Source organism: Neodiprion virginianus, chromosome 2 (genome assembly GCF_021901495.1).
Source record: "Neodiprion virginianus isolate iyNeoVirg1 chromosome 2, iyNeoVirg1.1, whole genome shotgun sequence".
Lineage (NCBI taxonomy): Eukaryota > Metazoa > Arthropoda > Insecta > Hymenoptera > Diprionidae > Neodiprion > Neodiprion virginianus.
The window spans coordinates 36,870,456-36,895,302 of record NC_060878.1 but is presented as its reverse complement, the minus strand read 5'-3'; the positions used below and the strand labels follow the sequence as shown (position 1 = coordinate 36,895,302).

At 42.2% G+C, this 24,847-nt stretch overlaps 2 protein-coding genes across 3 annotated transcripts; one reads left to right on the top strand and one right to left on the bottom strand.

The window, feature by feature from the left end:
- Positions 1 to 15,842: 15,842 nt before the first annotated feature.
- On the top strand, positions 15,843 to 22,535 carry LOC124298879 (deformed epidermal autoregulatory factor 1). 2 transcript variants are annotated; one of them, XM_046751460.1, is made up of 5 exons: positions 15,843 to 15,962; positions 17,304 to 17,808; positions 19,136 to 19,627; positions 19,729 to 20,190; positions 20,274 to 22,535. In XM_046751460.1, exons 2-5 carry the CDS (start codon positions 17,560 to 17,562, stop codon positions 20,472 to 20,474), a joined length of 1,404 nt encoding a protein of 467 aa, XP_046607416.1. In that variant the 5' UTR covers positions 15,843 to 15,962; positions 17,304 to 17,559; the 3' UTR covers positions 20,475 to 22,535. The 2 variants fall into 2 exon arrangements, 1 of the variants encoding a protein (XP_046607416.1); XR_006906907.1 differs by lacking the exon at positions 15,843 to 15,962 and having other exon boundaries at positions 17,307 to 17,808; positions 20,274 to 20,946; positions 21,026 to 22,535.
- LOC124298877 (U3 small nucleolar RNA-associated protein 18 homolog) lies at positions 21,673 to 24,813 on the bottom strand. Its single transcript, XM_046751457.1, has 7 exons — positions 24,499 to 24,813; positions 24,113 to 24,409; positions 23,852 to 24,029; positions 23,551 to 23,736; positions 23,252 to 23,443; positions 23,009 to 23,177; positions 21,673 to 22,926 (listed from the first exon to the last, which is right to left on the bottom strand). The coding sequence occupies exons 1-7, from the start codon at positions 24,690 to 24,692 to the stop codon at positions 22,463 to 22,465; spliced, it is 1,680 nt and encodes a 559-aa protein (XP_046607413.1). The 5' UTR covers positions 24,693 to 24,813; the 3' UTR covers positions 21,673 to 22,462.
- Positions 24,814 to 24,847: the final 34 nt, after the last annotated feature.

The following is a 24,847-nucleotide window of genomic DNA, read 5'->3' as shown; positions in this document are numbered from 1 at the left end:
GGCAGTGGGGGTGGTGAACGAGAGCGAGAGAGAAATCGGCTCCAGCGCCAAGGGATGCAACAGTTGTTCATCTGACGCCTCGCGGCCTCGCCGTTGGCCTCGGGCACGGATGAAATTTCACTTTCTCCATATTTGTTTCTTTTTTTTTTTACACCTCTCTCTCTCTCTTTCTCTCTCGCACTTTTTGTTTCAGCCGGAGAGCGGGGCAGTTCACCGCCGACTAGATCCAACCCCTTTTCTATCCATCAACTTTTACGTCGCAGCGAAAACGCGACAATTTGTCCGCAGGATTAAAGGTGCAGTAATTTTGTACTTGCAGGTAAATCGAATTGATTTGCGCTTGAGAATCTGCAAACACGTTACGAATTAGGGGTGAGTTTCGTAATTACTTTACACCACCTAACGCCGCCAACTCTCCTCGCTACGCATCTGATACCGTACAATTTCTGCTCCACAGCTATACAGATTTATGTATATAGTACAACTGATTCACGGTGGTGCATGTGAACTTCCAAACACAATTAGCTAACCCTCCGCAACCTGCAGCATATCGTGATAAATTACGGTTTGCGGTAAATCCGTGTACGGGTATTAATCATTTTCACTCTTAGTCCGTTATACGCTCTCAGTATTTTATCCGTATACACAGTTCGGTTCGCGATCGGCAATACTCGGATTAATTGTTCTCAGCCTAATTGAAACATGACGGTGTTCAATCGACGCTGAACAATCGTTACCTTGTCACGATTGTCCTTCCAAATCCCAGCGACGACTGCTCCGTACATCCGTTTAACTCTATGATCGAGTGACCTAACGAAATTCTTCCTGCAGCGGATCAGGAGGTAGACGGAGGATCGGGGAGGGTCTGCATCCAGTGATATATACGTACATACGTATATACGTCGGGGAATACGTGACCGGTGCAAACGTTGGCTCTACCTATTTCCGGGCCGTGGTATCAGCGATCAGTATGCCAGAGTGGTGCGGCCGGTTAGCTAACGCGATTACTCCAAGGCAATCCTGATTACCGGACTCGTCTTCGTCTCCGTCTTCGCTTCGACGTTCGGTTTTCCCTCGGCCAGCGCGGAGAGACCGGGACCGAAGTCGCGGCTATTTGCGGCCAGCGTATAAAAGCGGAAAAATCCCAACGGTGAAAGGTGTTTGAAGCGTGAAAATCGAGGCGTTCGGGGATGACTCGGCGGTTTAACGAGGCCGCGCTGCAGCCAAGATTGTATTACCGTGTGAGTGAGCGAGTGAGTGAGAGATCTCGGATAGATAAATCCTCGAGCTTGCGGGGCGGGATCCGGCGATCAAAGTCTTCCGTTCAACAATTTCCACTCAATTTTCACGGGGCAACTGCCGAGCCACCCCGTGTATACCAATTCGCAATTGTGAAAAGTATGAGTAATGGCCAACCTCCAGGTTCGCTCCTAGCACATCGTATAATTACGCGACTTTGGCTTGGACCGTGTTCAACTATTTGCCTAACAATGCCTCTACATTAGTTTCCACCGTTTCCACGCCAACTCTATCTCGAATTCCCTCACAGTCGCGGGCAGCCAGCTGCAGTCGTCGCGTCTCCCTTGCAGCGGAGAAATTTGAACGTCTCTTCACACCGAGCTAACGCCTTCCCTCAACCTACAATCAAATTTCATTCTCGGATTACCCAAGTTTTCAACTCTCTCGCGCCGTTCCAATTTTCGTTCCACCAGTCGTTTCGTTACGCCTTCGATACCGCCGGTGGGTCGGTTTTTTCGTATCGCCACGGCAGAGAGACCGAGGGCGAAAAATATTTATATTTAAATAACTCGGTTAATGAGCAATATCCGTTTTACTCGAGAGTGAAAATAACCCGGAATAGCTTCGTCGAATATAAGTATTCGGATATCCTGAAGCGTTGTATACGTTACAACATCTGTACTACACTCTGCAGACGTACGTGGCAGCGAAATAAGATGTTTGCCTCGGAAGAACGCGGTTGTAAATTAAACACCATCGTCAAGACGCGCACTACGCTTTGCCTCGGCGAGTAGAAATCGCGCGGTATTTGACAACGACGAAGATACAAGTCATATTTCGTGGAACACTCCGAGCTAAGAAAGAAGGCCCGCGATTGTATTTTTTTTTCAAATTTTGACGGAAACGAAGACGGATGAACGCCTTCCGGGAGACGTTGCAGCCACCCTCGGAAAGCCCCACTCCCAATGATACCTATAACACTTGTGTATAGGTATCTTTCTTTTTCCTCCTTTTTTCTCTTCTTCTTTACGCACCTATTTTTCACTGGAAATACCGAACGGTTTATCCTCAAGTCCTAACCGCGGCTTGACTGTTTTTCGCGCGAACGCGGCCGACTGCCTGCAACGTACATTCTGTACTGGCGGCGATCAAGAGTCCGTTAGCATTTTTTCGCCGGTTAGTATACATAATGTTGTAGTGCTCGAGAACGCTGTCGGGTTAGACCTGCACCCTGCAACATCCATCTCTGCCGTCACGCACAGGCCACCCCGCCACCCCCGCCCCTTGCCGCCTTCCCATTTCCCGTTTCCCGTTTCCCGTTTCCTCCCCGTTCGCCCCCTCTCGTCGGCTAGAACATCGTCGATTTTTCTCGCACGTAGGTGTTTGCGCACAAGTTTAGCGAATCACGTCCATAAGCAGCAGAGGCCGTTTTGATAAACGATCGGTTGTTTATCGAGATGAAATCGCGATATCTCCTAATGCCCATGGGCGCACGCACGGTTCATCCACGGGTTCGAGACTCTTATATAAATGAAGCCGGAAGTCCGAAACCCGGATACGGGGAACCGCGTGCCGCCACCCCGAGATGAGGGTAGAAATTCCCGGAGGATGAAGAGGGGATGCCCAGGTATTTACGGTCGGGTCTCAGTTCTCTCTCTTTCTCCGCAGGGCGCACATTTCGCTTTGGCTTTACGTCAACCTGCAGTACAAACTGAATACCGCGCCGCGGCTTGCGTGCCTCAACGAACAATAGCCCGACCATGGATTTCTCTGGCGCTAATTTAGATGCGCTGGTTGAGGCTGATCAAAATTTCTTCCGCACGACGTTCAAGATTATTATGCCATCACACTACTTCTCGAAAACCGTTATTACGGGTTTAACCGTCACGGTTACGCGTAAGGAATCGATTTTTTTCCTTCGAGTTTCCGCCCTCTGGCCATTCTTCTCATTGAGATTAATAGCGGTCTTCCATTCCGAGAATTTAAGAGGGTATATACATATATGTAGACGATGTCGAATCATTCGCCTAGAATTCTCTACTTCGCACGCTATATTACACGTAGGTGTGAGATAAAGTGCCATTTGTTATTATTACACAGTTTTTAATGGCGATGGATAACGTTTTCCATTAAGCTTTTCATCATTTATCCTTAATGCCCGAAAGTACACCTCGTCGCTTTTTTTCTTCTTTTTCTTCGAAATTCAGAGGACCACTCACGACGAGTCATAAACGTCAAGGTCTCGGTTAGAACCTTGATCACCTTCTTTTCCAATTCGGCACTTTGTACCTTCTACATATCACTGCCACCGTTCCAAAGGTTGCGAACCGTTATGACAACGAAAAACCAACGATCTTAATCCAAATTATTGGTGAGTTGTTTCGGATACCCGAGTGGGACGACTACATATATACATACATATATATATATATATATATGTATATGTATGTATCTATGTATAGGTAATATTCATTCGGTGACACACCCGGTCATACGTCACGGTAAGGCAGTGCACGCCGGGCAGACACGACGGTCGTTAAATCCAACGCGTGTAAAGGATAAATGAATATTAATCACGCCGACTATACGCGACAGAGTATAAATCCCAGCGTATAGATATACATATATATACCTGGCACACACGCACTCTTGGATCACTCGGAAAGCTTGTATTACAGTGGCGAATGGGACTTTTGAAATTCGATTCGAGACTTCCGCCGGTTAATTCTTCACCTCGCGCGCCCAGGTATAGGTACCGCGGTAAGTTCCATCAGTTAGGTATATAACGAGCTATGAAAAGAAAAATTTAGTGTAAAACGGATGATTTGAACGGCAAGTTTATTATACCAGTTGAGAGCACGTTAACCAAAATCGGCAACGCGGTACTCGAAGTTGTCTGTGCGAGCTGAAAGCACGCGTCCCATCTTCCTCGGCACAATTGAACATGGGACAAGTTATGCTTAATGCCGTGGTATACGGTGCACATGACTCGAAGTGTTATAGTTCGCTCGGTTCGTCGACCTCCAACCACCCTGAGACTCGACTCGTATGCAGCCGGTTAAACTCGACCGCGAAGAAGCTTGAGCGGCGGACAAGTATACTTATAATGTAGGGGTGGTTTCGAGGCGACGGCATGCAGCCTCATAGACGCGTAACACGAACCGAAACCCCGGCAGGTTAATCGGCGTCCACGGTATGGCACGAAAATTGTCTATACTTACCTCCCGAGTTTATGACTCATTTTTCGTATTGACCCATCAACGTTTACAATGCAATGCGAGGCGACGTCGACGGTCGGCCGTAACGTCGAACGGCGTAGCCGAGACAAACTGCGGGGTTGTACAGCCACCCTAATGTTATTATGTTCCCTCTTTCCGTCTTTCGGTCGGCTGTTTTTTTTTTTTTTTTTTATTTATTTTATTTTTTTCTTACTCTGTTTTCCTCGTTTTTCCTTTTACCCTCTTCTTCTCATACCGGGTATAAGCGGGTGAATAAAAGATGAAGCGACTCTGATACGAGAGAAACGTATTGTTTCTTGACGATAAGTATCGGCCGTAATAAAACGCTGATTACCTTCACGTCCGGAAGTGTAATCGAGGATAGATAAGACTCTGCGCCTTCGGCCGAACGAGGAATAGAGATAAAGAGATGGACGCGTAAAGACGGGGGTTGGAGGATCGAGAAAACAAATACATTCGTCACACAGCGGGGCACAACGCGTGCACGGGTAAAAGTTGATGGGAAAGAAGGGCGTCCGGTGAACCTTGTCGGAGCCGAGAGACACCCTTGACGTACAAAGACGTTGATTAAGTCGATTAAACCTGGTTGGCTTCAGCATTTCCAGACAATTTTCTCGATTGCCTATCGGATGTCTGAGGGGGTTAAGCTGGATACCGTTTTTACCCCTTGTCAGCTGTCGTTCGAGGCAAGATCCTCTCAAAATCACTTCTCTTCGGAAGAAAATCGACCCAATTTTTTTACACCCTACCCACCGCATCCCCCTCCGTGATCTAGTGTAGTACCAGTTTACCGAGTGGCGCAGAATTTTCTGTAATTGCATCGTGCAACGGCGGTTCTACGAAAGCAAAGTCAATTCAAAATGACAATACAACGTCTTTCAAATTGGGTCTCTGTTGCCGCGTGGCAACGAGTGTAGTACCTACGGGACGTTCGCATGATCTCGGCGAAATTTGTACCACCGTCAAAGTTCAGTCCCTGCAAATTTCTCCCGTCGAGCTTTAGCCGCGAGATAGTTGGGTTGAGAAGAAAGACGAGCCACCCCACGGTTATCAATTAGCAGATTGAATTAAAACCAATTGAATGCGATTCGACCCCAGCAGCTCTGTCGAACGTCACTCGTTTTACCCTCGCTTCGACCGTTTTCTACGTACAAGCACGCGCAAGCACACACATCCGTGCGTACGCGTAGAGGCACGGGCGACAATCACCATCAACATCCCCCGCAAACAACCCCCCATCCCCTTATCGAGATAATCATTCCAGTTGTTATTGGCTTCGTCATAAAGCCAATCAGCTGGCAAATGGGGTTGATCAATGACCCGCGGATCGCGTTCGAATGGAGACCGACGCGAGCAGTCAATTTGTGGTTAAGCACGATGACCGACTCGACTCGGAGCATATGCACTGACGAATGGAGTCCAGCCTTCCTGGTGCGTGCATGCACGCAAGTGTGACACGAGTGTCGCGTTGTTCGCATCGTGAATTTCGTCCAGATGTTTACTCAGGCAAACCTTCGACACTTTGACGTGTAACGTGCGGCACGATGCGACAGCATCGTGCAACTGCAGCATCGACCGGTAATTCGCATGTCGTCGACTTCATTCACCATGGAATATAGTTTTATATCCCGGCGGACCGACGCGATAAAAAGTGACAAATAGGATGGTGAAAAATTTCGCCAAACTCACTCCAGTTAATTCAACTTTCTCTCTCTCCTTCTTTCTCGCCGTCAACTCTCGTTGTATACTGAGTAAAATTTCATTTTTCATAGTAACTAGCAAAAATTCAGTAAAACGGGTATCGTTAAAACAAACTGTTTGAATATTGTTGGAATTACGGAAAACGAGGTACGCGTAACCATTTTGCGCTATTGTCGAACCTTTTTTGGTAATTGCAACGCAAAATCAGTTTCTGAGGTTTAATCTACTTTTTTAGTTAAACAACGCTTTGACGTCAATTTATCGTTGCACAAGCATTAAATTTTCGCAACGGTTACAAGAAAAATACAGCAACAGTGATCGTAATGAGAAAGAATAGTAACGGATACTAGACTTTATGGTAACAGCTAGAAAACTAATTTTCATTTTGTACCTAGAACTATATTTTTCGATTGGGGTATAAAATTAAAATAATTAAGAGCTGAGCGGTAACCGGAACTAAGAATTTCTCTCAGTGTGCAAACAAGACGTAATCTGCGTAGAGAACTTGATGTGTTCGTTCGTATTTTCGGTCGCCACCCTCTGCACGCCACTGTTCCCTGGTTCGTATTATATAATCACTCGGCACAGCCGCAGGGATCATCCCAACGCTAGGACTCGATGGACGGAACCACTCTGCCATGTGTCACGTGTAATTAGTCACCTCCATATGTCGCTATCCTGGCCTAATTCGACGAGAGTTACTGTAATGTCAGGTTGTATGAATCGGGGAAGAATTGCGCCAAGTAGAACCGAGTGCACGTGAATCCGTTTGGTCCGCTGCTCTTTTTTCTGAAGCCGGATTCACCGAGAAGCTTTTACTTTTTTAGACACAGTTGTTCTTGAAGAAAATTTTCGCATTGCTCTTTACACGGTATAAGGAAGAATGACTAAAATAAGAGTTATAAACGTATAATGGTGGTGAATAATTCGATAATTATTTTCAGCTTGTCGGTAACTGCAACAACGAGTTTTCACTGGTTATATACAATATACATGTCCCGACGCTGGTCGAGCTCCGTTTTAATTGAGGTGCGGTATCGGAGCGATGGAAAATCTCGTAACTATAAGCTGCTGCCGTAGCGCCACCTTAATTATGGATCGAGTGGCATGGTGGACAGGATGAGGTGACCTTTGGTGCCGACATTTGGGAAAGAATGTTTCTCGGTGGTCGTTGCCTCCTAACAATACTCGTTACGGATCACAGAATTTTTCAGGAAAAATGTCATACGAGGACGTAACTGCTTGTGACTCTTACCTAATCATCAAGCATGCGGGAAACCAAGATTTGGTTTAGTTGCACAACTTTCTCTTCGTCTGATCTGGTGAACCGACGTCGAATTGACGATTTTCCAATTTTGATAATTCACATAACTTGTCTGTTATAAACGAAAGAGAAAAGTTTTCGTGAGAATGTTCCAATCGCGTAAGTTTACGAAATTACAGTATCTGCCATCTAAAAAACTTTTCATTTAGAATTGTTGCGGTTCAGATTATGTCGACATTTTTAAAGTACATTTATCAAGTCCCGCCGGTCATATTATTGCCGAAGTTGGTGAATAAACGGCGAAGTGAAAGTCATTGATTTTTTAATACGTGAATTATGGTGTTTGATTGCTACACGTTCTCCTTAATTGAGAATTTGCAACACCGTTGAGATTATACTTGGAAAATTGAAATCAGACTAATGATGTAAAGTGGAAGTAAGAGGAGGAGGCAGGAGTTAAGGTTCTGGTCAAACTTATTCAATCGGGGTTGGAATGATGGGCCTAATTAAATAAAAGGATGAGTGGAGAAAGAGGTGAAGTACTAAATTGCGAAATCTCTTCAAAGTAGGTCCGTTTTTGTATGATGGTCGTTTTCTGCAGGGAGGGCAAAAATCCTTTCATCAGTCGAGACTTGACAGCGTTGAGAAGATAGCTTCAGGGAGAACGAAGTTGAGGAGCGAGAAAGATGTAGGGGGACGAGAGACCACGGTCGAGAAGTTCCTTTCAAATTTTACTTTTTACCTCATTCTCGGTGAGTGTGCGTCTACGTGTGTTTTTCTCTCAGTTCTTTTCTTCCCTCATTTTCTTCCTTGTTAGTGCATTCACTCGCCTCATTAGACGAAAAAGATACTCTTGGAGCCCACCCGTGCCTCTGCGCGTAGTTACATTGTAAATGTGTAAAACCGCAGCATCTCGCGAAAGGCATTAAATGCACGTCGCGGATCTTCCAACCACCTGAGTTTCACAAAATACATGCTGTACACACCGATTTGAATCGATTTCACAGATTAATTGAGACCACGAAGTATACGCTCTGACACTCAAGACCCGCAGCGAAACTTGCCTCTTATTATTTATACACGGAGAAAATAAAGAAAAATAGTAATAAAGAAAAAATTGACGATCCGTATTCGCGGAGGAAACAAAGTCTGATTCCGCTTTAACGGGTTGTTAATCTTGGAAGCGAGTCGATTCCTTTTGCCAGAAATTGGACGGGTATAATCTCCATCCGTTCATCCGCGAGTAATGATAATTAACGCGGTCGTTGATTATTAACCGGATTTCGATATTCGAATCACGTTCGAATCGTGCGACTGAGATTGAGTTCGCGATCGTAATTCTCAGCGGTCGTAACGGTCACTAGCAGCCCAGCGAAGCCTGCATTTCATTGGCCGCCAGATGTTACGAACACATCGCCATCGCAGCTGCAGTGGCTGCACCGGCATATCAGCAGCTCCGAGATTCTCTCCCGTGATTATTGTCGCCGGATACGTTTACGAGAAGTTCCTTTTTTTTTCACAATCGTATAATTTCGGGTGCTTTCAATTAAACGAAACGCGCTCGAGAAGCTCCGAGGAGCGACGTTACAGCGGCCAACACTCCAGGTTTTCGCTCTTTGGCGAGAATTTATACATCTGCACGACAATGGAACGAGAGCTCCGGTAGGTATTGTATGATGCGGGACTCTGCTGCGCCATATTGAATAATAACTTGAACATACTCATAAATTCAGATTTTAATAGCGTGACACGCTGAAAATCGGCACACAATGCCCTCGAGTTTCACCGGGTTTCCTACCCTGAGCCTCGGAGCGCCCAAGGCAGACGACATCTTTGTATTTAACGTTGAGATCTCCTCAAGACTCTCTTGTCTCCCGGGTCTTAACTCCCGAAGCCTATAATCGCGGCCCCGTTCACCGTCGCATATTATGTATCACTCCACTGCACGGTCTGCCGGAATATTTCAATCTGTAGATATTGGAAAATATCCGCAGGTTCGGGGGCTGTGACATAAATCCTGTTTCGTTGTGGCATTATTACTATTACCATTTTATCCGTTCAACGTCATTGCGATTGAATTTCAATTAACAAACGCAAAGTGTTTACATTCAATTATTTTTTTGACATTCGTTTCGATCTCTGTACTCGATTGGCCTGCATTCGATCGGTTGATCTTGTGATTCGTAAAAACAAATCCGACAATTTATTGTTAATCCATATTACCCTCACTCCCGTGTGAACTCTGGGCGTGTATATAAACGAAAATATAATCATTTCGTATCGTCAGAGAAGAATTTTTTCCCCGAGTGTTCGCATGGATTCCGTTTCGTTTTTAAAAATTAGTCACAGAATTCCACCGTAATTTACCGATATTAAATCACCTCGCGAAAATGCCAATAAAATTTCGCTATTCCAGTAGCATTAATTAGTATTCCTGCATAAAAGTAATACGTACAGGCTCAATTCTAGTGAATCGAGCTTCAAACCGTTACATACCTATTTCCCAGAAATAAATTTTAATAATCCCATTTCCGAAACATGGGACCATTGCAAAATGAGCTTAATTATACCGATATAGCGAGAATCGAACAATATTGGATTACGTCAAAAATCCTCGCTCAATATCAGCAAGCTTTCATTAAACGCGTATCGGATGTCCCATCATTTTTGGAACACCTTTATGCGTGATGGTTCACGTGATTCCTCTAAACATCACAACCCTTCAGCACCATCCCTTACAGCCTGAAAAGCGTAAGACAGAAAACTAAACCATCCAAATATTGCGAGGAATTCATCGTGCCTGGGGAATTGTTAAACCGGTTTTAAGATCCCGGGGGTGATGAAAATGCGTGTGACAGAGAGTGATTAGCGGACTGTGAGGGGAGGGGCAGAGGGGGACAGAGTACAAGAGTATTAAGAATTTGAGCGCGTTAATAAAGCAGAAACGTGAAAACGCGTGTGTTATATCATACGTCGCGTTACGAGAGTAGCAGCTACATATTACATATGTATATATATATATATATATATATATAAAATATACGCGGACAGTTTAGGCGCCTAGCAAGAGGCGCGTAAAAGGCGCGAACACGTCCGTAGCAGTTAATTGGGTGTGAATCGTACCCATTTGTATACAGTCGTATAGGTGTGCGTAGGTGCGTACCTGTCGCGGGTCCCTTCACCCCCCCCGCGGCATTGTCCCTTACATGTATACGTCGCAAAAGGACCAGGCGAATTTCGGGGGCGTCGGCGTCGCGTCGCGTCGCGGCGTCGCTCAGCCACCGAGCCCGAAGACAACCAGCCCGAATCGCGCCATACGACACCTAATTAAATCCGGCATTGTGCTCTAATATCGCCCTGTCACACGCCCTCATCTTCCTCGCCCTCGTCAAGCATTAAACGACGGATAAGGGACCAGGGGCGTATATACATAGGTATAATACACCTATGTCTGCTGCACGGGGACAGAAATCCACTTTGCTAAATTCCCGCATTAACGCTTTCGCTCCAGTGCGGGACTGGTTATTAGGGTACAGATATACCCAAGATTTCTATACCTACACCTTGCCGCTTCGAATGTGCGTTTCTGTGTTGCGTCCGTGTGTCGGAACCGTGCAAAGGGATAACCCTTTTTCTTAAGGTAATTTTTTTGATCAGTTCTTCGAAGACAGCTTTTCGCGAAAAAACGTGCGCACAGGTTTCGAAATGAAAATTAGAAGATAATATGTTTATAGGCAACGAGCCGGCGCGATCGGACCGAGCGTTCAATTTCGTAAAGCAAAAGCGAGAAGTCCTTGATGAGTAATTAATTGGTCCATGTAAATGGATCCGTCAGTGGATGCAGAATTTGGGCGTGGAAAGTTATGGGCAGATCACAGCGAAGCTCCGAGGTCAAGTTTCGGTAGAACTATTACAGTTTACTGGCTCGACTTTGGTAGCCGTGAATTTCTCAACGCTTAATTACCGGGTGGCACAAGTCGCCGGGCTATCGGCTCTTACGGATCGTCGCTTTGACCCCTTGAACCGAGGTTCCGTGGCTCGCAGCGTCCAAGGTTCAGGGTTCGGAGATCGAGCCCAGGCCAACCCAGAGAGCGTTTCTCGGGTATGTAGCTATTTTATGCCTCTAGTTCGCAATTCGCAAGTGCGAGTAATTTAGCCGGGTTTGCGGTTGCTTAATGTCCTTCTGGGGACACCAGACCGCACCGGGAAACACGAAAATAAGTATCACTACCCTCGGCAGCGCGAGTGTCCGCTCGCCGAAATATATATGCACATTAATACAAGTCGCTGGGAAGTTTTCGTAATTATAACGATCGAGGAAATGATCGATAAAATAATATACCGCATCTTTAAACTGTGCGCCCATACTTCAACTGGGTTGTATTAATCCATGGAGTTTACTTTATCATCCACCTCTTGAATTATTCACTATATGGGCACAGAATGAGGGAAATAAGAGCAGGTGAAATTGCGGTAGTCGAGCGAATAAATTTTCCTTTCATTCCGGTTGGTCAGTGGGTTGACTTTGGGTTCGGGAATAAAACGATACATAACATCGCTGTCAATTCAAGCCTCCCCAGCAGTTTCCACCCTGCAGTGGCCGGACGATTCGTAATGAAACGCGTAACCGGAAATAAACAGGGGCGCATCAAATAAATCGCTCCGATGGGACTCTACCGAAAACCCGCAGTAGACCGTTTTAATGAAACACATTAAAACACCTTTCCACCGGCTCTGGGAGGACTTCCATGGTTCTACCCCGCACCGTTGTCGGCGAAGCAGGAGTGACGGAGGTGCGAGTCGTAAACCCGAATAATTTCCACGGTGAGATGCGTACAATGAGAGCACGAATTCATCAGAAAGCTCCTAATGCGTTTGCAGGCCTAGCTTCGCACCAATTCCAATTCATCTCGCAAGCAACTTCAGTGATAAAATCCACCGTAGTGACAAAATTCAAAGTGAACAAGTTACACGTTTCTTAAAAATACTACAAATTCGAACCAACTCGAGATGGAACAGAAAACCGTGCACTTGTCGAGTCCATTTTCAAGCCCAAGATACGACTGTTTGGCTTTTCGCGAACCGAGACTGGGTCCGTGCTCAAGTGCGCGTTGAAGTGGCATCATTCTAGATGGAATTGTAGAAGCCCTCACGTGAAGAATCGCGTTCCACCTACTGGTATGAGTAACCTAGAAAGGGTTTTACGCACCCGTGCTCAATGCCGAATCGGAGTTAATGACGAGTGGTGCGAAAGGACCGAAGAGATCTGGGTTCATTAAGGGTAATAAGGAGTATCTGACAAGAGTCGCTGGCGTGGGATCGAGGAGGAGATATAATCGGATTGGGATCACGGCACACCACTCCCCGTTATACGCACCTAAAACCTCGGGTTCTACGCCTTCAACTCCTCTGACCGCGTATGTATGTGTGTGTGTATGTGCGGATGTGTGTAACGTTTTAGGGTAGGCGTTTCAATGTGAATAGGTATCGTAATACTCGGGTACCGTTCCAACTTATCCGATTCCAGACTACAGTATGTTTATAGCAGACTTCTATGATCAGCTCATAGCAGTCGATTAACCCTTTCCTCTTATACTGCAAGGAATCGGTTACGGCGATATATGTCACATATTACCGAAAGTCTGTACCGCTGTCAAGCTTCCAGTGTTGAACTTGCTATGTGGATTTGTTACAAACGATTCCGAGATCAAAGTGCGAGTTGCGTAGAAAGGGGAAAGCTGATCGACTCGAGCCTACGATGTAACTCTTTTATTTTCGTTTAGACTTAATCCGAATGGGATCCGAGGGTGCGAGATATTGAAATCGGCATTCAGTGCTACATGCTTATATGTATATAGAATTTTGGGCTTGGCAAAATGGCTGATTCTGTAATCAATTAATTAGCTCAAAAGTAGATGTGAATACCGAAATATCAATCCATGTCTGATAAATCGAGAATTGAGATTTTGGTTTAAAGACAGATTACCTGATAACAGCTTTGTGAATCATGTCGTTCTTTTGAAATGAAAAAATAACTTACACGTAGGATGGTTGGTGATAAGTTAAGGCGAGTAGAAACCACGAACAATTTAATTACTGGACAGTATCGTCTTATGTAACTGGATTCAGTGATTTGGTAATATTCGACAAAAAGTAAATTTCGCCCCCTCACGTCCCGTTTGCTTCTTTACGGGTGTTGCCGCCTGGCATCGGGCGTGTAATGATCTATATAGGATATGACAGGACGGGTCGTACCGAAGATCAGATAAAAGGTTTTTCCCTGCACTCTATCGCGTAAACGATTCGATTTCCCCCGGGTATGGGCGTCGTGATAAAGGCGAAGCAATATCCCCCCTCAAGCTCAAAGTCAAGAATTAGTTGGCTGCATTGCGCTAGGTGGTGGTAAGTGCAGGTGCCTTGAATATTCCACAAGTGAATCAGGCATTATATAGTTACATGATTATTGTTCGGGGGACGAAATGCGAGTGCTGCGGATACTCCGCATTGAGTGGATATTGTACAGATATAGATGTACCATGGACGAACTTGAACCAGGGTGTATACAGACTGCAGAGAACCATTGTCTGAGGGTCGTGAGCCCTATTTGCTACAAAATAGATTACGCTGGTATTGATAGAGAATAGAAACGCGAGAGAGAGCTAAGAGAGACTCGAGACGGTGTTAGGAAACTCCAAGGATGAAGAAGACACGTATCATCGTATACGTACGTGAGGCGTTCCACGCCAAATACGCCACAATGTGCAACACCATTCTTTAATTGGATAAAGTGATTGAAAAATACTCGTCACATGACTCTAACCATTACAGATTTGACACATGTCCTTCCTTTTTCATTGTTGCTGCTTAGGTATAAGATATTATTTTCGCAATTTCGACGCGCTATAAAATTTTCTCGCTCGAAAAATCTGAAAAAGTTTTTGAATACACTTTAACTCGAAAAACTGATTACGATAAAACGATGAAGGAATACGAGATGACCCCATTTTAATGTTGGTGGAGTGGCGATGGATTGCCTGATGCGAACCTGTGACACGTATGCATGTACGTCCACGACTGGAATATACTATACACACGTAGCTAGCGGTGAAGTTTCGTTGGACGGGTGTAATTACGTTACCCATGCTCTTTGTTGTATCAGACCACGGTTGGTTTACGTTCCTATCGCTCGGATATTGACGCATGAGAGGGGACTTTAATTTCATTTTGTCAAAATTTTATTTTCCATTGTCTCCACTTTTCCCTTCAGTGATCCGGAGCGTTTGAAGCTCTCGTTTTTATGCGCGCCTATAATCTGGCCACATTCTCGAATTCTACCTTGCGTAAATTCGAACGCCTTGGAGCACGATTAGCATGATCTCTGTTCTCTTTCTCTCGTGATTACAAAAGTAGTAAGAAAGTCTTAAAAATTGTTAATAGAAATTTTTTAATCCCTGATGTTAAATAGACGCTGCGTTTTCAGAGAATTGTACAAAAGTTCTTTACACTTTCTGAGACTTTTATAGTATACGCGCCGTTCGTATCAGTTAGTTTCTAACAGTTTGTACGTTTGGCGATCCGAGAAAGTTTCAAAGTAGAATGAACTTCCTGATAGAAAACTCGTTAACGACTAATTAGTTTACCCGCGCAGAAAGCAAGAGTGAGATCGCTGGATGAGAGAACAATTTCAAGGTGCATCGCCCCCATCTCACTTGCGAAAACGCTACACCATTTTAAAAGTATCCCTATATATTTGCGATTCCTATTTTTCCTCCAATTTTTTACTTTTTATAAATTAAAGCTTTACTTCTTTCATGAATAAAAGTGAACGAGCTTTTATTTTACATCTTTCATACACTGACAATCTTACATTACATTATTTAACGACATAAACTCGCTACGAAATTTTCTACTGGCTCGAGTCCAAATGTGAGAAGTTATTGAGAAAATTTTCGTGGCTTGTGACGATGAAAAATAAGTATACACTCTCGTGGAGAAGTGGTCACGTCAATTATAACTGATAGAAAAATTCATCGCAAAATCGGTCGTGTGACTATGAGAAATTCGGTTCGCGAATTTAACAATTTTATCTTTATTATACCTTTGAAAAGGTTATTTATCTAAATTTTCATTGGCTGTGATTTAAATTGTACGCTTTGCTCGCAGCAAAGTATTTAACTGATCTCAACGTCGGTTAAAAATTCGTCGAGTAGTTCCGGGATTGTTTGAGAAAATACTGCAGTTCGACGGTTCGGCGAAGACAGATATATACGTATACATACATATATTAGCAGGTACTGTTATTTTCAAGCCTGAACAAATGTTACGATTCATTACTTCACCGGCTACCTACTTTTCAGAGTTTCTAAATAACATCATTATCCTCGTGCTCTGCTGCAGGGGTCGTGCAGTCGGGTTCGTTCACACGATTTATAAACATCGCTCTGCCCGAGGAAAATACAAGAGGGACTCAACCTTTGTGCATTTAGAGATTTATCAAAGCACGTATAAGGCATGTACGGGTAAGTTTATTCACCTGTACAGACGATCAGTTGATGCCGCTAGAAACACAACTGCGGAAGAATTTTCAAACGAGTTTGCATACTTCAACAGACTTTAGGAATAACTGAACAACACGTTGTAATTAAACAATGAATATGGATTTTGTTAACCAAGGAAAGGTTTGCAAACGTATACATACGTACGAGATATATACGTATATTATACATATACGGCTACTGTTTATGTTTGAAAGTGATGTTATATATACGGAAAGTGGAAATATTCCGCTTTCTGTCGCGCAATGAACGATAAATCGACGAAAACTTTACGAAAATTATGCAATGTTCGAGTTCACGACAAAACGTGATACATGCGCGAGTCGTGATACGTAGCGTTATATAAACTTGATTCTAATCTGTGCGCAAAATGTTATTACGGTGCACTCCAAAATTTATACAACTGTACAATACATATTCGCAATTTTGTACACAGATGCCATGCAATGTTTCTCGCATAAATTGTTTTTTCAAATGTTGTGAATAATACTTCTTGAACCTTTCTGGATGATGGTTCTCTAAGCTGCATACTTTTAACAATATTTACCTAATTTGGAGAGAAAAACAAGAAAACGTTCATTTTAAATAACGGGAAAACTAAAAAGAACCTAAAGGTTTGGAACTTGAATTCTTGTTTGTAATTTTTAAGCAGTATTCTTGCTGCATTTAGAAATTTATAGATGTATTTTTCCTCGTATCTTCTATTTTAAAATCCAATGATATTTTTAATTTTGCGTTAATTTTGCGAATAAACGTCCAGTGCGAAGACATCTGTTAATCAAACTCTGCAATATGAATCAACTGTAGTGGTAGCTTACTGACAGTAACTGAACTGCTATACCGACAGCCAACCGATGTCCCTGGGAAGGTTGATAAAACAGTTTCTGTGGGTATTTTTTTCAAACTCCACTTGCTCTAAATTAAGTACTGCATACGAGTTATGAGATAAAATTTTCAATACAGCAAGAACAAAACAACAAAGTATCGTCGGTCAAAGCAACAAATTGTCGCAGTTTAAAAGTCTGACCGACAACGGTACGGTCTGCCCTAAATGAATCTGCACACGCTTAAAGCTAACTTGGAATTACGGCACGGCACGAAATTCCGTCGGTAAATATGAATAAGAGATTGAAATTCTGAAAAGACGAGAAATGCATTCCGATCAATTCACAAAGTGGCGGTTGAATCAAAGTCCAAACAGGCAACTGACCAATTGATGATAAAATAACGGTGATAATAATTGTCGGAGAGTATGAATTAGCGAAACGCGATGCCGGCGTTGAAGAAACTCCGTGCATGTTTCAGAGCGGTATAGTTACCCATCGTGCTCGGTACTACGACCGCGTTAGTCGATGTCCAGCGACTGACATCTATTCGGTATTTGGGGAAACTAAAATAGCTTTACATGGGCAACGGGTCGGAAAATTTGTATCTGGGTACGTGCAGGGCGTATTTTGATTACCGCGGGTCTCGAGGAAAAGTTAAAGACAATCACGTGGGAAGTCGATAGTCAACTGCGAGGACGAAAGTATTGGCGCCATTGAAGACGAGGACAGCCGAAATGGAGGAGAATCAAACATCGGAAAGTGTCGCTGTGTTACCGGACATGTCCGAACCGTTGACGAGCGAAACCGAGGAGTCGGCTGCCCTAACGGGCGAACACGAAGCCCATCCTGTTGCTGTCACGGCCAACGTTTCCTCCGTTCCAGGGGTCGGCGTTCCCGTTTCGCTACCCGTTGGCTCGATCATCGGGGTAGCTAATTCCAGCAATGGCACCACCTTCAACGTCATTACCTCCGACCAGCTGCAGGTACTTGGCTTGACGATTACGCTCCGCGTATTTCTCACGTTTTATCGCTTCGCCTCAGGCCTCGAAAAAAGTCTGATCGAATTTTCTCACCTATCAGCGTTCAACGTGTTTTTCAATGTCATTTGTCAATTCGTATAGTTGTGAGCATATGACCATCATCACCCCAAAATGTCCACCCCTTTGAATAATCGCATCATCTTTTCCCCATTCGTTATCCGGTAGCTAGTTGCATGGTGTCTGTATGTGGGCTATCGATTTATAACCTACACGGACGGTATTTGCTTACACAGGCCCAGGCTTTTACCATAATATTTATTATCCGAGGGTTTACATGCTCCAAGATTGATCCAATTTATTGGTTTTCTTAACAACTTCATAAATTTGTTTACATTCCTTCGCTTACTCGGTACGCTCACTCTAGCCATGTTCCAATTCTGTCGAACGTTCCATCGGCTTTTGTATGCTTGTACACCTGCCTTTGCCTTTGGTTGTCTAAATAATGTATCACAAGAGCTAATGTACAAGAGTGCACAGTTTTGATGATTTGCAATATCGTATCTGTAGTGGAAAAAATAGTCATCATTTGTTTTTTTGTTTTTGTATAACAATAATTTGGTTATGTATCTTATTCAGAAGTTTCTAAAACAAACCATCAACATTTTATGAACTCATTTTACAAGGTTATGACGCAATTCCGCTATAAAACGAACGTGCTACGGATAGGGTACCAACAGTGGTCATATTTGAGCAATAAAAGTTTTTGTCTCGCAGCTTATTGCACTTTGAGATAATGAAGAGAACTGCTAAAGCTTATTGAATACATGATAGTAGTTGTCATGCAAGATCCCTTTACTGCATGCTCTATGTCAACGTTATGTATTTGAGTTCTATTGCAGAATATGAGTAATTGCAATCATTGATATTCATTAGAATACCAATTCGGGGATATTCTGTGGAAAACTATACATAATTCGAAATGATTAAATTCTCAGGTACCCTGTCGCGTAGTTGCTAAGTCAACACACTGTCAATTCAATTCCCAAAGTTCTTATGATCTTTAGAATATTTGGAGAATATCAAATACGGTACCTCATTAAAAGTAAACGACTGAAAAAATATTTTAATTATCTACACAATATCTGTGTAGAATTATTTTTAATAGATTTTAGCCGCCATTGTCTACATATGCTGCACTTGAACATTATCACATTGTGTGACAAGGAATATTAATCCGCCACCAAAATAGTATACATTAAAAAATTTGCATCAGTAAGATTTGCGTTAGCCAGCAAAGATCAAATGTCACGTGCTATTAATTACATTTCAGCTACCGGGCTCTGGTCAATTTAAGCAAATGTTATGCGTGGATAATGGATTTATCTGTGAGCCTCGTCATGACAAGGATAGCGATCCTTTACGCTGGAACGGGGAGTTGAAAGCGACGCATATCGTAATCCAGAACAGTACAGATGAAAATGATAGTGATCAAATCCATGTCACAACAGCCAACTCGCAGCCAATATGCAGTTGGTCAGAGTCTGCGAACATGGCTGTACTGCCAGTTAGGTGTAAAAACACTAATGCAGAACTGCACAAAAGTAGATTTGGGTCAGGGGGAAGAGGACGTTGCATAAAACTTGGAGATACTTGGTACACACCTAGTGAGTTTGAAGCTCTTTGTGGAAGAGCATCAAGTAAAGACTGGAAACGTAGCATAAGGTTTGGGGGCAGGAGTTTACAGACCTTGATAGATGAACAGATATTGAAACCACATGCCACATCCTGTACTTGTGCAGCCTGCTGTGACGACGATAGCGCTGTAAGTATCGTTATTTTCATTTTTTGAATTTGGTGATTCACTTTTGTATTGATTTTATTGCTACTGACAACTGATGACATGATTTGGCGTCTATGCTGCAGACTGGCCCAGTGCGATTGTTCACTCCTTACAAGCGTAGGAGAAGAGCGCGAGAAACCTCTGATGGTGAGACTCCAAATCGCAAACACAAAAGTGACAATTCTCGAGACGGAAGTAACAATGACGACAGTGACACTGAAGTTGTTGTACCCGATAAGGAAAGCTGGTCTCAATTTGTATCAGCAGATGGTTTGGTGGTACAACAATCACAAGAACAGGAAACAGTTGTGCAGAGTGTGCATCAAATTGAAAATGGACAAAACGAAGATATTTTTAAGAAGCTCGACGAAATGTCAAATAAGATGTTGAAACTAGCCTATGAATTTAGGCAAACTCTTGCCGAAGCCAAAGAATTGAATAGGCAACAGAAGCGAGAGCAAGCTCTTGCTGCGCAACTCAATGTCCGAGGTGAAGTAATTGAAACAGTTGGTCTGCAGCCAACTTCGGATACACACAACAAAAAAGTAAGTTTGACTATTTCAAAAGTTCGATTGTCGATTTACACTTTGACATGGGCTCATTATGAATTTTCCCATGTTTTCCCAAGTGTGCCAACTGCAATCGCGAAGCTTTCGCTGAGTGTTCGCTGTGTAGGCGTACGCCTTATTGTTCTACGTTCTGCCAACGAAAGGATTGGGCTGGTCATCAGGTAGAATGTGTAAGAGGCGCTGCAGAGACAGTTATGCTGATAGTTGAGAGTAGTAGCGGGGATGCGAATGCACTTTCAACATCAGCCGGGGACCAATAGCTAGTGTTCCTCACTCCGATTCATCAAAAGAATCCTGGGAGTGAAGAATTGGATATGGAAAATTCGCCAACAGAAGAATTAGAAACAGATATTAAAGTTGCCAAGTCCGAGATGGACAAGAAAGATAGAGAATAGAATAATTATGTTTTCGAAGGAAAATAATAACAATAATGAGCAAAGTAATGAAATGATCCAGGTATTAGCGTGTTACGTTGGTGTTATAAATAGAATAGCATTGAATACTGATGTCAACATTCTTGAATACTTGGAATTTTGAAAATTGAGATCGAGAATATTTTGCCAATCAAAGACAACTTGGAGTGCAACTTGTTTTTCTGCGAACGAATCCATACCAAATGTTAGCTTTTAGATATTTTCTACACACCCAATCTAATAATGATGTGGTAGGAATAAAGATTGTGAAATAGTGTAAAGAAATGAAGCAGTGAATTTTGGTCGGACGCAAAATGTTGTAAGATATAGATACTAATTTTTATTCTCTTGTATAAACATATTTACTGTTAGCATCATATTGTACGGATTTTTTTTAGTGAAACACGAAGCATCAAAAAAATTGAGGGACTTCACCAACTTAGGGTTGTACACCTAATTTCACATACTTGTGATATAAATGTTCAAAGAAACATGTGAAGGTTGTTCCATGCAACATTTCTCTGCCGAACCATTCAGGTAAATTTATATTATTACAATATTCTAATAAGATAAAGTTGAACATTTTACAAAAGCCAATACATACCTGAAATTTAAAGTCCTGATTATTTGTAATCATTGAGATAATTATAATATATGAGCTCATCTCTATGAGCTTTAATTTATTTTCAATTTCAAGAATGCATTAAATTATTCTGCAACCACGAATTGCATGCATGGTCTACTATTTTTCATCAAATGTCATTTAATCACCATCATTGATGTTTCTTATAGAAATGAGTGAGTAGCAATCATCTATCTAATATAATAATCATCTCACAAAAATACCAGATACAGTGCTATTAATACATTTCATTATTATAGCCATATATGAAAATCATGAAAAGTTGGTAATATTGATCATCAAAAAAAGTAATTATCTATACGTAAAACCAAGTGATTACAGCGTTTATATAAAATAACTTATAACTTATATTTGATGTGATCGGGCTTCGAATCCTGAGATGAGCATTTTTTCGTTTGATAGTTTTAATCGGTATAGGGATTATAATATGCGTTGAAATTTTTCACCACTTTCTAACTTTATTCGCAAGTTGTAGGTATTGTTATTTATGGAGAATTATGGAGAATACTGCCCTCCTGGAATACACTAGTTGGTTCTAATAGTTGTATACTCGCAGAGGTTGATTATGGAAACGAATCATCATAGTTGATTAAATGTGCAGTGTTACCATCGACATATAGTAATGTCGATGAATGTTACTATCGGTACATAGTAACTAATAGTTACCATAGTGTTTCAACCACAGACTTACACGTTTTAACCGGTGAATAAAGCGCTGCTTTTGTTATTTAAAATTTCCTAGTACCTGCTGCTGGCAGAAATCTAGAGCTATAGGCATGAAAAATTTTGTTCGAAATGTTGGAAAATTTGAATATATCATAGCCCATGGGTTTTAATGCATTTTCCATCTAATGTACTTTGCTAGTTAAGGGGTATCGAACGCAAGTTCTGTAAGTATTAGGTCGAATATTTTGCACTATTGGAGCCCCACATTCATTTTCCATGGAAAGGTCAAACCATTTATGTAACTGGATATAAAACAAAGAGTGATAAAACTTTAATATCGGTACGTCTACATCAAAGGTGTCATCAAAGAGTTTACGCAGCTTTTTATGGCTACATATTATACTCATAAATCATCGTGAAATTATATGCATAACTCGGATTACGTCGTTTAGTCATCATAAGATGCTTTATTTTGTACAATAATTATGAATAACTAATAAACGATATCAACTCGTAATTTTAGTAACTAATAGTTTCCATAGTGTTTCAACCGATACAAATAAGCATTGCCTTTATTATTTGAAATTCCCAAATACCCGCTGCCGGGAGAAAAATCTACAGCTATGGGCTTAAAAAACTTTGTTCGAAATGTTGGAAAATTTGAGAATATCGTAGCTGATGGTAGATGCATCATTTTAAATGCATTTTCCGTCTCATCTGACGCCATTGAAAGAATCTCTGACGCAGAATTAAATTTCAAACTTGTTATAGAAGTAACAAGGTTCAGGACTATTTTCAATGGGGAGGGATTAGTGCTGTCTAAGACTGTGCTAGTGTCGTAGACATTAACTACTCCCTGTTTACTTCCAGTGGCTAAATATTGCCCGCTAGGTGAAACCGCAATTCTTGACCCCGACAAGCAACCATCATCTATAGCTCGGTGCATACAGGTACGCTCGTTCATGTCCCATACGTAAATTTCGCCTCCCTCTAAATATATGAGAAGAATATTTCTTTGATTACCTCCGAACAAATTATAAATTGATTACAACTTCAGAAATATTCAACTTACCACCATGTGTGAAAAGTTTCCTACTGTCAGGAGAGAATGCCAAAGTATTACACTGGTCATTCATCTTCAAAGTGCTCACAAGTTCTTTGGTTTTGGTAGTCAGGATGTATATATTACCCATTCTTCCACATACGGCGATGAATTTCTCATCGGGAGATACTTCGAAGTTCTGTAATCAATGTTACCAGGATAGCATTAGATTTTGCCATAGACCTAGCAAACTTGCAATTGTCTTCTGCGTACCTTCATATTAGTGATGCCATGTGGTAGTGGTACTCTGTACGTTTTTCCAGCCAATAAATCATAGGTGTGACAATGAGCATGGCGTTGTGAGCCTACCACTATTTCTGATCCCTCTTTTGTGAACCTGGCCGTATTTATTGGAAATCTTCGGTACTGCATACTATGCAGTTTTGTATTCTGTTTACCATCAATCTGACGAAATAGAAGATGAAATTATTGCGAGTTTTTCATTATTACTCTGGTTGCAAATATTGAGATTCCCTGTAATTTTTTTAAAAAGTGGATCACTCTTGACTCACTTGAAATATCGACAATATCCCAGATAATCCAGCGACTAATGCCACTGTAGAGGTTGGATGGAATTGAAGACTTGTTATTACAGGCCCCTCGGATCGAGTTTCTTGGTTTATATTTTTTAGAGCTTTCAACTCGATTGTTCCTTGTGCTAAATTCTTAGGTTTTGGTGTTATCAAATGACTGCTGTGCTGTAGAGATAATAGCAGGGAAACATCAATACTAAAACTAATTGAAAAACTAAATACTTCATAATTTAATTAATCATCGATGGTTATAATATGATTGATGAGATTTAAATAGTACCCGCAATATTTCGTCGTCTGAATCCTCTTCGGAGCCAGTTTCCTTTTTTGCACTAATTTCAGCCCACTTAGGAGTGCCAACAAGTTGTTGGTACTTGTTTCGTAGCAGTTCTTTGTAGTGTTTTTCAGGCCGCTGCACAGCCAGTCTTCGCCCTTGCAGACGCAAGGTTTCTTCAACGCTGTTGAGTAAATGAATCAACATATATTCAACACAAATTTTATTCTGTTTTCAACACTAGATGTATTATTGTCTGTTGCTTACGAAAGGTTTTCTTCTTCGTCATCATCTACCCATGCCACTTGTTTTTCAGTCTTCAATTCTTCATCTTCGACTCCCGAATCAGCATCTGTATCTTGCTCTGTATCTTCTGAACCCGATCTATCTAAATCAGAGTCATCGGTTTTTTCATCATTGTCTTCATTGTCATCAGAATCGTCCACCTCATCATTAGGGGTCGAAACCTTGGACAAAGGTGTCTGTGATTTAGAATCATTGTGCTCATCTCGTAGAAGGTTGCTAATGACGTCGATATGGTCACCGAATACGAGCCTTTCGAGTCTGGAAATTATTGAGATGTGATTGAATTTGAAATACAAGGGATGAAGAATTGTTTCGTAGGTGAAAGATCATGGTTCAAGTTCATTTACCTGGCTTCTTCTACCGGGTCGTAATGATTTCTGCGTTTCTTTCTCAGAGGAGTGGTAAACTTCTTGTTGTATTTAACCTCTCCAAGTTCAGGTTCTGACGTTTTTCTTTTTCTCAGTGTTTCCTCTAATTCTTCTGCTTCTATCTCATCCTCAGATGGTTCAAGACTTGACACACGGTCTACCGTTGCAGCCATTACTCCAAAATTCTGTATAGATTATTACTTTTCTGTATAATATGTATGCACGTAAGCTCAACAGCTCTTACATGTTATTGAATACCGCGTGGCGCGTATTTGGAGTCCATTGACTAATCCGTTGACTGAAGAAACGCTATTCGCTTCGTTTCTTC

Bases quoted from the DNA above. Each gene is read 5' to 3' on its own strand.
- LOC124298879 (XM_046751460.1), top strand. From the start codon at position 17,560: ATGGAGGAGAATCAAACATCGGAAAGTGTCGCTGTGTTACCGGACATG. The intron at 17,809-19,135 runs GTACTTGGCTTG...ATTACATTTCAG, and splicing joins TTACCTCCGACCAGCTGCAG to CTACCGGGCTCTGGTCAATT. The intron at 19,628-19,728 runs GTAAGTATCGTT...TCTATGCTGCAG, and splicing joins GCTGTGACGACGATAGCGCT to ACTGGCCCAGTGCGATTGTT.
- LOC124298877 (XM_046751457.1), bottom strand. From the start codon at position 24,692: ATGGCTGCAACGGTAGACCGTGTGTCAAGTCTTGAACCATCTGAGGAT. The intron at 24,410-24,498 runs GTAAATGAACTT...AATAATTTCCAG, and splicing joins GACCCGGTAGAAGAAGCCAG to ACTCGAAAGGCTCGTATTCG. The intron at 24,030-24,112 runs GTAAGCAACAGA...TTTACTCAACAG, and splicing joins GACGAAGAAGAAAACCTTTC to CGTTGAAGAAACCTTGCGTC.